Here is a 14,844-nt window from a genome sequence, read left to right on the forward strand (position 1 = left end):
TTTAAAGATAAAGAAGACAGGAGAGGGAAAGTTTGCCTCTTCAGGTCCCAACCTGAGGGTGGGGGTATTCAAATCCAGCACGCACATGCACGCACGCACGCACGCACACTATAAGAGTTCCAAAATAATGTAAGAAGAGCCCCGCTGGATGCAACCAAAAACCCATTTAGCTGAACATCCTGTTTCCCACCCAGCAGCCAGTCAGATGCTTCTGGGAAGGTCACAAAGCAGGACAACTGCAACATGCCCCCCCCAACCAGTATTCAGTGGTACACTGCCTCTGAACATGGAGGTTCTATTTGGCCGTAATAGCTCCTAGCCACTGACAGACCTCGCTGCCTTCGCTGTTCAATTTCCTTTTCAAGCTATTATTGATTTATTTAGAAAATGTTTATGCTGCCTCTCCGGGAACCTGCCTTACAAATGAATACACAAAACATTAAAAGGTGTTAATTAAAATCCAGCATTAAAAACCCAGACCGGCATAAAAGCATAAACAAAGACTACTGATAGCTTAAAATAACAAGTTTCTAGACTAAAATAGAGTCAAAAGATTGACCCCTTAATTCAAAGCCTGGCTTGGTTCCTAAAAAAGAGCAACGTAAGAGCCAGGTGAGACTCAGGGGAGGGGTATTCTATAAGGACAGTGCCACCACTGAAAAGGCCCTGCCTCTGGTTGCTGCCTGCCTCACCTCTCACTTGCGAGGCAGTAGGCAGGCTGGACAATACAGGAGGACGCAGCCTTTCAAGTACCCTATCCCCAAGCCACTTAAGGCTGTAAAAGTAAGAGCCAGCATTTCACAATTTGTGCCTGGAAACAAAGGGGACAGCCAATGGACATTTTTGAGCACTGCAGTCATAAGATCCCTGACAACAGCCTGGTTGTGGCATTTTGGATGAGCTGGTGTGTCCAGGTTGTTTCCAAAGGTGGACCCCATATCAATTGTTTTACTACTCTAATTTGGATGCGATCTAAGCTTAGATCACTGTGGCTGGATCACACTTTTCAAGGGACAGCTGCAGCTGGCATTATCTGCCAAAGCGGATAAAAGATCCTAGCTGCCACAGAAACACATAGATTCTAAGCCACTTTCCACCACCCCCGTATCTTGCAGCAGTGAGTTCCATAACTCACCATGCAATCCTAAGAAGAATTACTCCAATCAATGGGCTTAGACTGGAGTAACTCTTGTTACTTATCTATTGTATATCCTTCCAAGGCACCACTCCCGCCCCCCAACTCTGCAGCAAAGATTCACACCACAGCTGGTTCCCGCCGCGCAAGCGCATCGCCCCTCCTGCTCTCCCGACATCTCCACGTGGGGTCTTTTTTCAATCAGGTAAACCCAACTCAACCCATCTGTTCCCCTTACGTGATCAACTGGACGCTGTCGTGAGGGACCTTCGGCAGGAGCACCTGCTGCCTCCAGCGCAGAAACCGCTCCAGCACGGCATGAGCGGGCCCGTCCATGGGCACCTGGTCCCTCTGGTTCCAGACTTCACAGCCCACGAGCGCCACCCGCAGGCCCAACGGACGGTAAAACTGAGCGGGGTAAATTAAAAAAGAGAGATCCAGCTTGGAAAGGGTTAAAAGACACACGTCCGGTGTGCAAAATAAGAGGGAGATCCTATTAGGAAAATCATCTCTCTAAATTAAAAAAGGGCAGGTTCGCAGGCCATGCCAGCGCTTTATTCCGGCTGCATATTCTGTTCGCAGTTCACACACCACCTTTCTTCAGTCCTTACACCTGCTTCCCACCCTGATAAATGCTCTCTACAGCCTTGTTGGAAGGACTGGTGGTGACGTCATAAGGTCCCCTAAAGCTTCAATCAAGAACCATTCTGGCCCAGGTAACCCATTTATTATTGGTGTAGTGGTTAAGAGCGGCAGGACTCCCATCTGGAGAGCCAGGTTTGATTTCCCACTCCTCCGCTTGAAGCCTGCTGGGTGTCCTTGGGTCAGTCACAACTCTTTCAGAACTCTCTCAGCCCCACTCACCTCACAGGGCGATCGTTGTGGGGATAATAACAACACACTTTGTAACCCAGTCTGAGTGGGCGTTAAGTTATAAAAATAACTTTCTATTTATATACCTTCAGGACATCTTAACAAGTTGTCCTGAAGGGTGGTATATAAATCAAATGTTGTTGTTGTTAACATTATTATTATTATTATTATTATTATTATTATTATTATTATTATTATTATTATTTAAAATTTTGCTGTCGTTCTGCCCAACTTCAGATCCCCAAAGTGGCAAAGAATGAAAGCCATTAAAACAAGCTTTTAAAATATATATTATTAAAAAAAAATTCAAAACACTGAACAATTAAATGAACAATAATTTGAGTGGGGCATCCCTGGTCTTGCACCACTTGCTTTTAAAACACCCCTGCCCATGATCTACGGTTGCCAACACTGCGGTGGGAAATTCCTGGAGATTGGGAAATGCAGCAATTATGTCATACAGCCGACCTTCAAAAACAGCCGTTTTCTCCAGATGAACTGATCTCTGTAGACTGGAAATCAGTCGTAATTCCAGGAGATCTCCAGGCCCTACTGGGAGGCTGAAGAAACAGCAACACGGCCGTGAAAACTAACTAATAAACAATCGAATGTTATATAAAATTATTGTGTGTACTGATTCATAGAGAACGTAAGTGAAGTCATACAAGGAACTCCACATGCACTTATCGTACTCAATAAATCGGGCTGGCAGGTTAGATGACAACGTTCCACTTCTTATACACAAATGGTAAAAAACATTTATTTACATGTAAACAATAAACTTCTGTAAACATCAAGGACTTCTGAGTATCAACAAGCAAATACATTTCATTGGATGATATTCAAACCCAGAACAGTATAGCCGATTCTCTGAAGTGCGATAAGAAATCCTGTAATTCCACAAAGATTTGTAATGTGCAAGTCTCAAGCGTGATCACGGAAAGTTCGTATAATCATTCAGAGGGTTATGGCGTACAAATTCCAAGCCTTATCTAACTTGGCGTCCCTATTTATTGAGTAAGGTAAGTGCATGTGAAGTTCCTTGGATGATTTCACCTATTTTTTTCGTCTATGAATCAATACGCATACAAATAATTTTGTATAACATTTGATGGTTTATTACTTACTCAGTTTTCACTGCTGTGTCTTGTTCCGTGATACCGAGACGGTATCACGGAACAAGATTCTCTCCTCCAGTTCTGCCACCCCAAAACCTGCTCCTGCTTAGACTGGCTCCATCCATTCTCCTCGGTTCCCTCCCTTATGCTGGAAACTCCCCACCTCTCCCCCCTTTCAAACACCAGACCAAAGCCCACCTCTCCAGTGAAGCCTTCGATATAAACCCCTTGGTCTTCAGCCCCTACAGAAATCCTGGCTTGTGTGACTGCACTTGGGTGGCTTCATTTCCCCCCCTATTCTCACTCCACAGCCCCTAATCTAAATTGTGACTGCATGCTCCTTGGGGCAGGGACCTGCCTCTCTTTTTCCTAAAGTGTGACACGCTGTGCCAAGCAACATCGATAGAACTCCATTAACAGGCTAATCGGTGACTCTTGAGTCCGCGCTGGTCAAATCTGCAAAGTTGACTACGCACCCCATCCATATGGCTAGCGATTTCCAGCATCCGTATCCGGATTCGGTCGAGGTCAGGGTCCAGCACGAACTAAAAGGAGAGAATTGAGCTGAGATCATTCTGGGCAAAGACAGACGGAACTCAGAAGGCTTTCTCAGCCCTGCGCGTGTGCTTCTTGCTCTCTTTTCAATTTACCCAAGAAGGTCCCGGCAGGATCAGACCTAAAGCCAATCAGCTGCTTCTGGGAGACGCAAAAGGTAATAATCTTCCTTTGATCTCTAACCCCCGGCAACCGGCATTCGTGCCTCTGAACTTGAAAGTCGTGTTTAACCGTCACAGCTAATGGATGTCGATAAACCAGTATCAACCAACTGAACATCAGTATACACGCTGATGTGGCTGGCCCCCTCTGATACAGCCAGCTTCTCGCCTTCCTCATTTGGAGAGAAAAGGAACTCCCGGGCTTGCCGCTTACCTAAGACCAAAGACCTGAGAAGTTCAAGGTGGCATACGTGGATCTGGCTCTCATTTTGTACTTACAACAACCCTGGGAGGAAGTTTAAGCACAAAGTGTGTGACCGGTCCAATTTACTCACCGCGGAGTCAGGATCCGAACCCAGGCCTTCCAGATCCTAGCACAACATTCTAACCGCTATGCTGCACTGGCTGGGGCAACCAGCCAACATCTAGAGTGTATTTTGATCCAGCTTTTATTCTAACAGGGTAATCCAGGAGACTGTCATAGGGTTCCCACGGCTCCTATTTAAGTCACTTAGCTTCTGCAAGCTAATTGCATCTGATGCCGGCGTGTCGAAGCAATTACAGTGTTGGACTAGGACCAGCGAGACCCAGGTTCAAGTCCCCAGTCTCCCACAAAGCTCACTGGGTGATGTCGAGCCAGTCACATATCCCAGGTCCAACGTTCGATCCACTGATACACCATAGCCTGCCCTGAGAAATTTAATTAAGGCCCCGATATAAGTCTGATGTGGAACCTTAAGTTCGAGAGCAGGTCATGTACACCTGGCCCAAGGGTAAATCAGCAACAATAAGGGAGCTGTCAATCTTCCAGTCTGGTGTAGTGGTTAAGAGCGGCAGGACTCTAATCTGGAGAGCCAGGTTTGATTCTCCACTCCTCCGCTTGAAGCCAGCTGGGAGACCTTGGGTCAGTCACAGCTCTCTCAGAGCTCTCTCAGCCCCACCCACCTCACAGGGTGTATGTTGTGGGGATAATAATGACATACTTTGTAAACCGCTCTGAGTGGGCATTAAGTTGTCCTGAAGGGTGGTATGTAAATTGAATGTTATTATTATTATTTCAATATAAGGAGATATACTAAGCATAGCAACATGGAGGTTACTGTTCATTCTCCCATATTTGGAGGTAAGCTGTGTTGTAAGTTTTTTATTGGTTCCAGGTTCCTGCTCTTTTCGTTACAAAAGGACATTAAAAAGTTGTGATGCGGTAGGAGACTCCCACAGCCCATGCACATTAAATAAAATGTTCTAGTTACAAGGAACAGAGTAGCTGTTTCCGGGTTTAGTCCACCAGGGATTGCCTGGCTTGCATAAAAGAGTAGGTTATCAGAATGAACCACACATACTTTTTTAAAAAAAAGAGCTCAAAGCATGTTCAGAGAGCTGCCGGCCTCTCTGATGTACCTTCACCTTTAGATGCCTTCCTCAGAAGCTACAGGGAAGGGGTCACAGCAAGGAGTGGGTGGGTAGCCACTGCGGCATCTCACCTCGGCATGGTCAGCCACCATCACCAGTTCCACGTATGCGTGTTCAGGTTCCGCCTGCCGCTTATTCTAGGAGAGGGGAGAGAACATTGAGAGATGGATCCCGTGGAGCATCTTTGGGTGCGCAAGAAAGAGTTCCTGAGCAAGCAGAAGCACTAAAATGCCCCGGTAACATCGAGAGTTAGACATCTGCAACGTGCTGTGCATGGGGCAGCCCTTGAAGAGTGTTCAGAAGCGACAGTCAGAAAAGAATGCTGCTGCAGCGACGATTCTGTCTGTAGTAGGCTCCAGTCTTGTTCCATCTACAGTAGTACCCAATTTGCTTCGGGGTCCAGTTCAATGTGCTGGTATTGACGCTGAAAGCCCTATTTAGCCTGCAGCCAGCATATCTTAAGGACCGCTACTCCCATATAAACCTACCCAATCACCTTCAAATGCCCTGCTTTGGTTGCCCCTCCATTTGAGGCTACAGAGCACCTTGAGAAAGGGCCTTTTCGGTTGTGGTGCCAAAACTTTGGAATTCCCTCCCCAAGGAGATTCATCTCTTTCTCTCAATCACTGTCTTCCACCAGCATCCAAAGGCTTCTGTTTCGCCCGTGACCCTTACTGACTCCCCCTTCCTTGTCTGTTTTTTACTGCTGGTAGCATTTATACATGCTGTTTAAAAGTTTATTTTTATTCTCTTATAATTGTTGCTGCCTTGAGGGCCTGAACTGGGTTGAAAGGCAGCAAGCGTTTCACATAAATGAATGAAATTACTCCTTGGCTGTCTGCATGCGCTAAGTGAAAGCAATCATGTCCCTGCTATCTTTTCTGCACGCGCAAGAAATTGCACAGGCTATTTCTTCTAATATCATTTCAAAAGCAAATTAAATAAAACCATGCAAGCCATCTCATGTACGTTCCATTTCTCCATAAGCACGCTGATTTTTTTCGTTAAAAATCATACTGATGTGCCCCATCCTGCAAGCAGGATTGTGCTACGCACAGTTCCCCTTCTACTCATGAACTGCTGAATCCAGCCTGGCCAGAGATAAAACAAAAGCCAACAAATCTGGAAAGAAAACAAGATTTACTAGAATCCAGAATATGGTGTGTGTGTTATGTGCCGTCAAGTCGCCTCTGACCTATGGCGACCCTATGAATGAGGGTCCAAAATGTCCTATTAACACACTTGCTCAGATCCTGCAAACTGGAGGAGGTGGCTTCTTTTATTGAGTCAAGCCATCTCGTTTTAGGTCTTTCTCTTTTCCTACTGCCTTCCACTTTCCCTAGCATTATTTCCAGAGAATCCTGATGTGACCAAAGTACGATGGCCTCAGATTTGTCACTGTAGCTTCTAGGGAGAATTCAGGCTCGATTTGATCTAGTACCTTGTCTTTTTGGCTGTCAGTGAAGACTTGAAACGGCTACTGATGAAGGTTAAAGGAGAAAGCACCAAAGCAGGATTACAGCTGAACATCAAGAAGACAAATGTCATGACTACTGAGGAACTACACAATTTTAAAGTTGACAATAAGGAAACTGAAATTGTTCACGATTTTCTATCCCTTGGCTCAGTCGTCAACCAAAAGGAAGACTGCAACGAGGAAATCAGAAGAAGATTGAGACTTGGATGTGAGGGAGCTAGAGAAGATCCTTAAAGATAAAGATGTCTCTCTAGGAACCAAGATCAAGATAATCCAAACTATGGTATTCCCCACTGCCATGTATGGATGTGAAAGCTAGACAGTGAAGAAAGCTGACAGGAAGATAACGGATTCATTTGAAATGTGGTGCTGGAGGAGAGTTTTGCAGATACCATGCTCGTGAAAATTGAGGATTCAGACATGCAACCCTCCCTCCCTCATCTTGCATTCTGAAAGTGGTACAGTCCATATCAGATTATACCATGCTGCAAGACGGTCGTTGACACATACCCTATGTAGCAGAGGTGGCTCCATCTGTTGATGCTGTCCATGGGACAGAGAAACTGGTGTACATTCTCCTGTGCTGCTTCTGACGGAATGCAGCCTGTAGGCTGTGTGATCCATTGTGTCCCCCTTGACATGTGACTCGAAGCTGTAGCTTCGGCTCCTGGACACGACCAGGAGCCCACTGGAAAAGGAAGCCATGTTAAAGAAGCATCCTGCTCATGGGAACACATTCAGAAAGGGTGAGCAGACGGTTGGTCCCCCCTCCCTGCAAACTAAATGACTGATTTTGAGGGGATTCTCACCAAGAATGGTGGGCCTTGGTCTAACAATACTTAACGTTGTACTGGAAAGAGGAATAATACTTCTATACATGTGAATGACACTTTTGGATACCTGACTGTGATGCTGTGACAAAGGATTCTCTTGAAACGGGGTATTTTGGATCTAGACGCCCCGTCAGAACCGTCAATCACAGCCATCTACAGAACCATCAATCACAGCCATCTATGGAATTCCCTATTTGAACTTTTACTTACGGACTCTTAGCTACTACAAGGAAGAAGTGCACATAAACGATGAATTGTATGACATTTTGAGACATGTACTATAGAGTTGCTTTCTAACTCATTTGCACTTTATGGATTTCTGTGCAATATGCTATATATGGACTTTGCATTGGAGTAAACATTGGAGCACTCGCACTTTATAAGCTGGGTATAAGCTACCTCTGTATAAACAGTTTACATAAATGCATGGCACTTTAAGAGGATTTCTCCTTGTTGGTACGGAGGATGAACCTCATAGTTGAATTGATTGTATATCACCATATAGAAGTACATACTTTGTTGCTGTAAATAAAAATAAGACACCGGTTTACTTTCTTTATATTGATACTAGCTTGATACCTGTGCTTCGGTACAGTATTTAACTGCTTTAAATCCAGTTACTTATAAGTAACATTTTTTGGTTTGTGGGTTTTTTTTTTTACTGGGAAGTGCATTTGACCTCAGGACATGTTCAATGACTTCCAATAGCAACTGCATACTGTTTAGAATGTGGGGGGATGAGGACCAATCAGGCCACATGCGCAAATGACCTTGGAAGGCTAGCCCAATCAGGGAAGAGTCTCTGAGTGGGGAATGAGGTGTGGAAATATTGTGAGCCCCAACCAGCCCACATATGCAAATGACCTTGGAAGGCTAGCCCAATCAGGGACGAGTGGCTGAGCTGGCAACAGGCGGGGGCACAAGCAGGCAGCAGCCTGCCAGCCACACAGGGAAGCTAAATCCCTTTGGGAAATCACATTTTGCCCCTTTTTACCCTCTTAGGAGGCAAATTTATTAAAATCCCTTCTTAGTGGGTGTTTACATCATGAAAGGAATGTTCTCCCCAAATTTCATGTTTCTAGGTCCATGGGTTTGGGCTGGGCATGATGAGTCACTCAGGACACTTGTCTTTATATAGATTTATTATCAGCCTTTGTCTAAGGCAGCAAGGCCTGACATATTCTTAAGCTAAAATTGCATACACAGGGTTAGTTATGCCTGAAGACGGCCAAGGTTGTGCAGTGGTTAGAACGTCAAACTAGGATCTGGGGGACCATGGAAGCTTACTGGGTGAACTTTGGCTAAGTCACGCCCTTGGCCTCGCCTCCCTCACAGGGTTGTTTTGAGGATAAAACAGAGAAGGGGAGATTGTTGTAAGCCACTTTTTGTTCCCATTGGGAGGAAAGGTGAGGTATAAATGAAGTAAAAAACCCTAAATAATTAATGTATTGTCGAAGGCTTTCACGGCTGGAGAACGATGGTTGTTGTGGGTTTTCCGGGCTGTATTGCCGTGGTCTTGGCATTGTAGTTCCTGACGTTTCGCCAGCAGCTGTGGCTGGCATCTTCAGAGGTGTAGCACCACAAGACTTTTGGTGCTACACCTCTGAAGATGCCAGCCACAGCTGCTGGCGAAACGTCAGGAACTACAATGCCAAGACCACGGCAATACAGCCCGGAAAACCCACAACAACCACCTAAATAATTAAATAAAACATTCAGAGATCCACAATACATGGTCTCAAATCCCCACTCTGCCACAGAGCTTATTGGTTGACCTTGGGCCAAACCACTTCTCTCAGACTAAGCTACCTCACAAAGTGGTTGTTGTTATGAGGGAAACACAGAGGCAGGGAAGTTAATGGACTGTTCTGAGCTCCCTTCAGGAAGGAAAAAAAAGGACAAAAAGAGGGGTTGGGGAGCTTAACCCATAAATAATTTGAATTAAGAACAAAGAAGGTTAAAGAAATCCAAATCAAAGGGCCAATATTAAAATTACTATATGCAGAGCGTGACTATATATCAATATACAGCAAAATACATGTACATATTACAGAATCAATAAGAGTCCAGTAGCACCTTTAAGACTAACCAATTTTATTGTAGCATAAGCTTTCGAGAATCACGTTCTCTTCGTCAGAACGTGATTCTCGAAAGCTTATGCTACAATAAAATTGGTTAGTCTTGGAGGTGCTACTGGACTCTTTTTGATTTTGCTACTATAGACTAACACGACTAACTCCTCTGGACTTATTACAGAATAATATTAAAAAATTCTGCAGGCCCAAATATAGCCTCAATACAGGTTAAAATCAGACAGAAAGACTCAAAACAAAACCTTGTGCGACCCTGACCAAACGCATGTCGGCCATATGGTCAAGTAGTCACAGAGTGGTTGTTGTTGTTATGAGGGAAACGCAGAGGCAGAGGAGATAACGAATACTGCCCTGAGCTCCCTCTAGGAAGCACAGCACAGAAACGTAACAGGGGATCACACAACCATGTGTAACGGGAATATGGATTGGATCACGATATACATGCATTCTAGCAAACTGTGTACAAACTTTAATGTCGTTTGCCAACAGGTTGTACAACTGCACAGATGTTCCTTTTATCTTCGACTACTAATTAGAAGTAGGAGACAGTAGGAGACAACTGTTTTTTTTAATTGCTGGAATGGATTGATGATGATTTTGCTCACTTAAGTTTCTTATCACGCTCTAAAGATTTATGTTTATCTTGCACCAGTGATATGACATTCCGTTTTGGCTAGGTCGAACGTCACGATTGAAAATCTAAAGAATCAGCAAAATCTAAAACCAATCATATTTTTATATTGCTGTTGTGTATAAGACATTTTCAATTTTTTAAAATTTTATAAACTTTATTTAAAAGACATTTGAAAAGGCAAAGAATCTTGAACAGAATACAGAATAATAGATTTAAGCTACAACAAAAATATAAGCAAGATATATAACGACAGTTAAATTTCATAATATTACTCTTCCCCTGCTCCTTAATTACTTATACTTGAAAGTTTTATACTCTACATTCTATATTTCATCATATACATCGCATTTTATATTCAACATTTTAAGATCTTAGTTTTATAATTGATCTCTATCCGTGTTAACTGTTCTTGATTTTTCTTAGTTCCCAGCTACATATTCAAAGAAATCTTTGAATGTTTAAATAAAATGTTTCTATTTATAGCACATGCTAATAACTATAATGAAAGATGCTAATCCAGATAGGAGATAAGGATTTTGCTGAAAGAAATCTCATGAAGATGTAGGTGAAACAAATATTTATCTCTTGTGCTTACTAAATACTCAATGTAATTCACAGTAGAACTGATTTTAAAGCTATCTTAAATTTATTTAAGAGATGTCAGGACAGTTAATCCTTACTGCGTATTAATTACTTATAGATTTTAACAATTGTTTCTATTTTAGTATCTTGTTTTATTAAGAAGATCAGAGTTCATTTCAATAAAAAATAAACTCTTTAAAAAGTCTGTGTGCCTTAATAGGAAGAGTTAAAACAAGGAAAACCCGTACAAATTATGTGTACTAAGTAATAGGATCCTCAAAGAAAGATCTCTGTTTTTAAGTCTCATTATTTAAAGCTCTGGAGCTGTTCAGAGTTGAGATATAAATCTCATAAGTGGACAGCTTGGAAATTTTAATAGTAAAATAATCTGTTCCACATGCCCTTACTTGAACACCTAAAAAAAATGGAACTAATATTTGACTTAACGACTATCTGTAGATATTTTATGGTGGGGAATGGAATTTGGTACCTTAGCTGGCAGCTGCAAAATGCCTTGGATGTCACAGAGCCAATATAACTTTTTGGTGGTTGTTTAGAAACCCCCAAAGTTCTTTCTTCCCTCTTTGTTCTGGCTCCTTCTTACCTTAGACCTGAGCAAATGCAGATATTGGCCCAAGACTCAGGGAGTCCCTGGATACTACCCCGATAACAGCAATTCCCCTGGAACGGAGAGAAGTATAAACCACAATCTCTACCCCCATATGCACAGTTTGAAGCACGTCCGCAACAAGTTTAACTGAAATCGTTCTAAAAGAATGCCAAGGTGAGAACAAGAAATATATATAGACTAAGGCTTTTTGGATTTTTTTTAAATTAAGGGAAAAAATGCATAGAAGATCAAACACAAACATCAGTGTATTTAATTCTCAATGCTGCCAAATCTGTGGATACTTACATCTAGACACTAGAGCCATGAACAGACAAGATAGATCTTTCTACAAGCCTGAAAAATGCCTCAGATTTGCAGAAAAATTTGAAATCTTTTTTTTAAAGTTGGGGGTAAACCACCCCAAAATAACAGAAGCAGCACTTGTACCTTTAAGAGACTAATGCCCTCTGCAGCGGCCATTGTGTGTGTGTGTGGGGGGGGGGGGTCACTAGGCAACCACAACAGTATTATCGGCCTTTAAGCCTTGGTTTCTTTTAAATAAAAGCAAGGGGGAGGGCTCTTTTCAGGGCTGTTTTGACCTTGGAGAGAGGGCTCCTGAGCCCGAGCCTGGGAGCAACGTGATACCACACAACTTGCAGGACTCACCCAGAACTGGCTGCTTGCTACTGTTCAACAGTAGCTACCCCATAAAAGCTAATGTTCTGTAGTGATTAGAGTTTCAGACTGGAATCTGGGAGACAAGGGACTTCAGGCTAGTCATGATTACTTAGCCTGAACTACCTCACAGGGTTCTTGTGAGGATAAAATGCAGGAGAGAAGAATGGTATAAGCTGCTTTGGGTCCTCATTGTGGAAAAAGGTGGGGTATAAGTAGGGTTGCCAGCCTCCACATGGTGGCTGGAGATCTTCCAGAATTACAACAGATCTCCAGGCAACAGGGACCAATTCCCCTGGAGAAAATGGCTGCTCTGAAGGGTGAACTATATAGCATTATACACCACAGAGGCTCCTCCCCTCCCCAAACCCCACCCTCTCTAGGCTCCACCCCCCAAAACTCCAGGAATTTCCCAACCTGGACTTGGCAACCCTACATTAAGTGAATAAATAGTAAATATAGCTGAAGACCGGGGGTGGGGGGCAGAGAGAATGTATGTTTGTTAGTAGCTGGAAAGGAGAGAAGGAATCAAGGGAAACTGAGGATATGGGAGCTGCCAGGAAGATGGAAAGAGAAAAATAGCATGGGAAAGGAGAACATGAGCTCTTCACAAGTCTTTGAGGGTTTCCCACCATGCAACTGGGCCCTTCCACAAGTCAGAATAGGTTTAAGCCAGGAGCCCTCAGTCTTGATGAGCCTGTGGGTCCTCTTGGAATTTTGAGAGCAAGGACTGGGCGCCATCACAAAATGGCTTCCATGTGGGAGGGTGATCACAAACTACAGCAACCTTTAAGTCTGACCTTTCCTTGCCTACAGACAGCCCCCCAACCTTAAACAACTTCTCACTTACAATCATGAATCGGCTAGCAGAGTCACCAGCACAGGTACCAGGCCCTGCAACAGACCCAGATGCCAGCTCTGCCCCTATATCTACCCAGGGAATACAATTACAGGACCCAATGGCATCAACTACACTGTCTCTGGCTCTTATAGCTGCTCATCCTCCAATCTGATATATGCCCTCATGTGCCAACAATGTCCTTCTGCTCTGTACATTGGACAAACCAGCCAACCTCTACGCAAAAGAATAAATGGACACAAATCTGACATTAGAAATGGCAACGTCCAGAAACCAGTGGGAGAACACTTCAATCTACCAGGACATTCCACCAAAGACTTAAAGGTCGCTGTAGTTCAACGGAAACCTTTCAAAAACAAAATCCAACGGGAGGCTGCTGAATTGGAATTCATATGCAAATTTGACTCTGTCAAGCTGGGACTGAATAGGGACTATGAATGGTTATCTCATTATCACAGGTAACTGATTTCCTTTACAGAGGCGGGGTCAGGGGGAGTCCAGTGGCACCTGGCGTGGTCTCTCGAGGACCACAGTTCTCTTTGTTAGATGCATCTGGCGGGGAGGACTGTGGTTATCGAAGGCTTGTGCTGCAGTGGAATTGGATAGTCTAGGGGTGCTGCTGAACTCTTTTTGATTTTGCTACTACAGACTAACACGGCAAACTCCTTTGAACCTTTACACAAGCAAACTGATCCCCACACCAAAAGGAGCTGTCTGCATCTCCTTATCAAAGGAGTTGTTTACATCCCCCCCTCCCTTCCCCTCTCCTCCTCTATATTTGACCAGTTTCCTTCTGCCCTCCATGCATCTGACGAAGAGAACGTGATTCTCGAAAGCTTATGATACAATAAAATTGGTTAGTCTTAAAGGTGCTACTGGACTCTTTTTTATAGTGAGATATTGTAAACCAGGTACTGGGTAGGAAGAAAAGGATGAAGCAGGAAAAGGGGAGAGGCTATGCAGGTTTTGAGAATTTCCTTTCGTATAAGGAAACCACAAAAATTATGTTTTTGAAAAATGCCAAAATCAGTTCCATCTATATACTCTAAAGACTAACAGTGCAATCTTAAGTAGAGTTACTCCAGTCGAAGCCCACTGAAATCAATGGGTTTAGGCTGGAGTAACTCTGTTTAGGATTGTACTATAACTGAGACAAGACGTATTTTCTTCTGTATATAATTGATTGGTTAAAACTGATTTAGTTATTATATAGTGACAGTTGCTATCTGTGTTCTATTTTCCTTGCTTCTTTTTGTCTTATATAAACCGCACAACTTTGCTCTGCCTTTTTTCTCTGCCAACTTTAGGGCCTTCTGTTAATGTGATGAACCTGTACTTAAAACCTAAACAAGATTTTTTTAAAAAAAATTATGCATGGTATGGGGAAAAGGTTACCCCCCTCTTTAGGGTGCTAGAAGTCGGGGACCTTCAATGAAAGTGACTGACATAAGGATAATGCATAAATTATCATATGGAACTCTACCATAATAAGCGGCAGTAGCCACTGGCTTAAGAAAACTTTCAGTAGTAAATGGACAAATCTCTGGTTTGGGGGGAGCACAGAACTATTGATAAGTATTAGCCACAACAGCCCGATAGATCCTCCATATGCAGAGGCAGTTTACTTCTGATTATCAGATTATTATATCAGAGAAAACCACAAACTCGAGAGACAAAAGGGGATCTGAGGGGAGGCAGGGACTCTATTTATTTAGGATATTTCTATGCCTTCTCCTCAGAGTCCTCCTCAAGGCGGTTTACAATTTAAAAGCTGGTATTTGAACAAGCGCAACAGGAGAAGTCCACTGCCAGGAAACAGAGCCGGT

The 14,844-nt window shown here is 43.4% G+C and overlaps 1 protein-coding gene across 1 annotated transcript in view; it reads right to left on the reverse strand.

Annotated features, from left to right (window-relative positions):
• The window catches only part of ADAM15 (ADAM metallopeptidase domain 15), a 76,163-nt gene that overhangs the window by 44,015 nt on the left and 17,304 nt on the right, over positions 1–14,844 (reverse strand). Inside the window, exons 6-10 of the mRNA XM_054973245.1 lie at positions 11,479–11,555; positions 7,243–7,420; positions 5,327–5,392; positions 3,603–3,671; positions 1,374–1,543 (exon numbers count right to left, since the gene is read on the reverse strand). Of these exons, the coding sequence (XP_054829220.1) occupies positions 1,374–1,543; positions 3,603–3,671; positions 5,327–5,392; positions 7,243–7,420; positions 11,479–11,555 (560 nt within the window). The remainder of the gene's footprint in view (positions 1–1,373; positions 1,544–3,602; positions 3,672–5,326; positions 5,393–7,242; positions 7,421–11,478; positions 11,556–14,844) is intronic.

The sequence above is a fragment of the Eublepharis macularius genome, chromosome 1 (assembly GCF_028583425.1).
Source record: "Eublepharis macularius isolate TG4126 chromosome 1, MPM_Emac_v1.0, whole genome shotgun sequence".
In the NCBI taxonomy this organism is placed as follows: domain Eukaryota; kingdom Metazoa; phylum Chordata; class Lepidosauria; order Squamata; family Eublepharidae; genus Eublepharis; species Eublepharis macularius.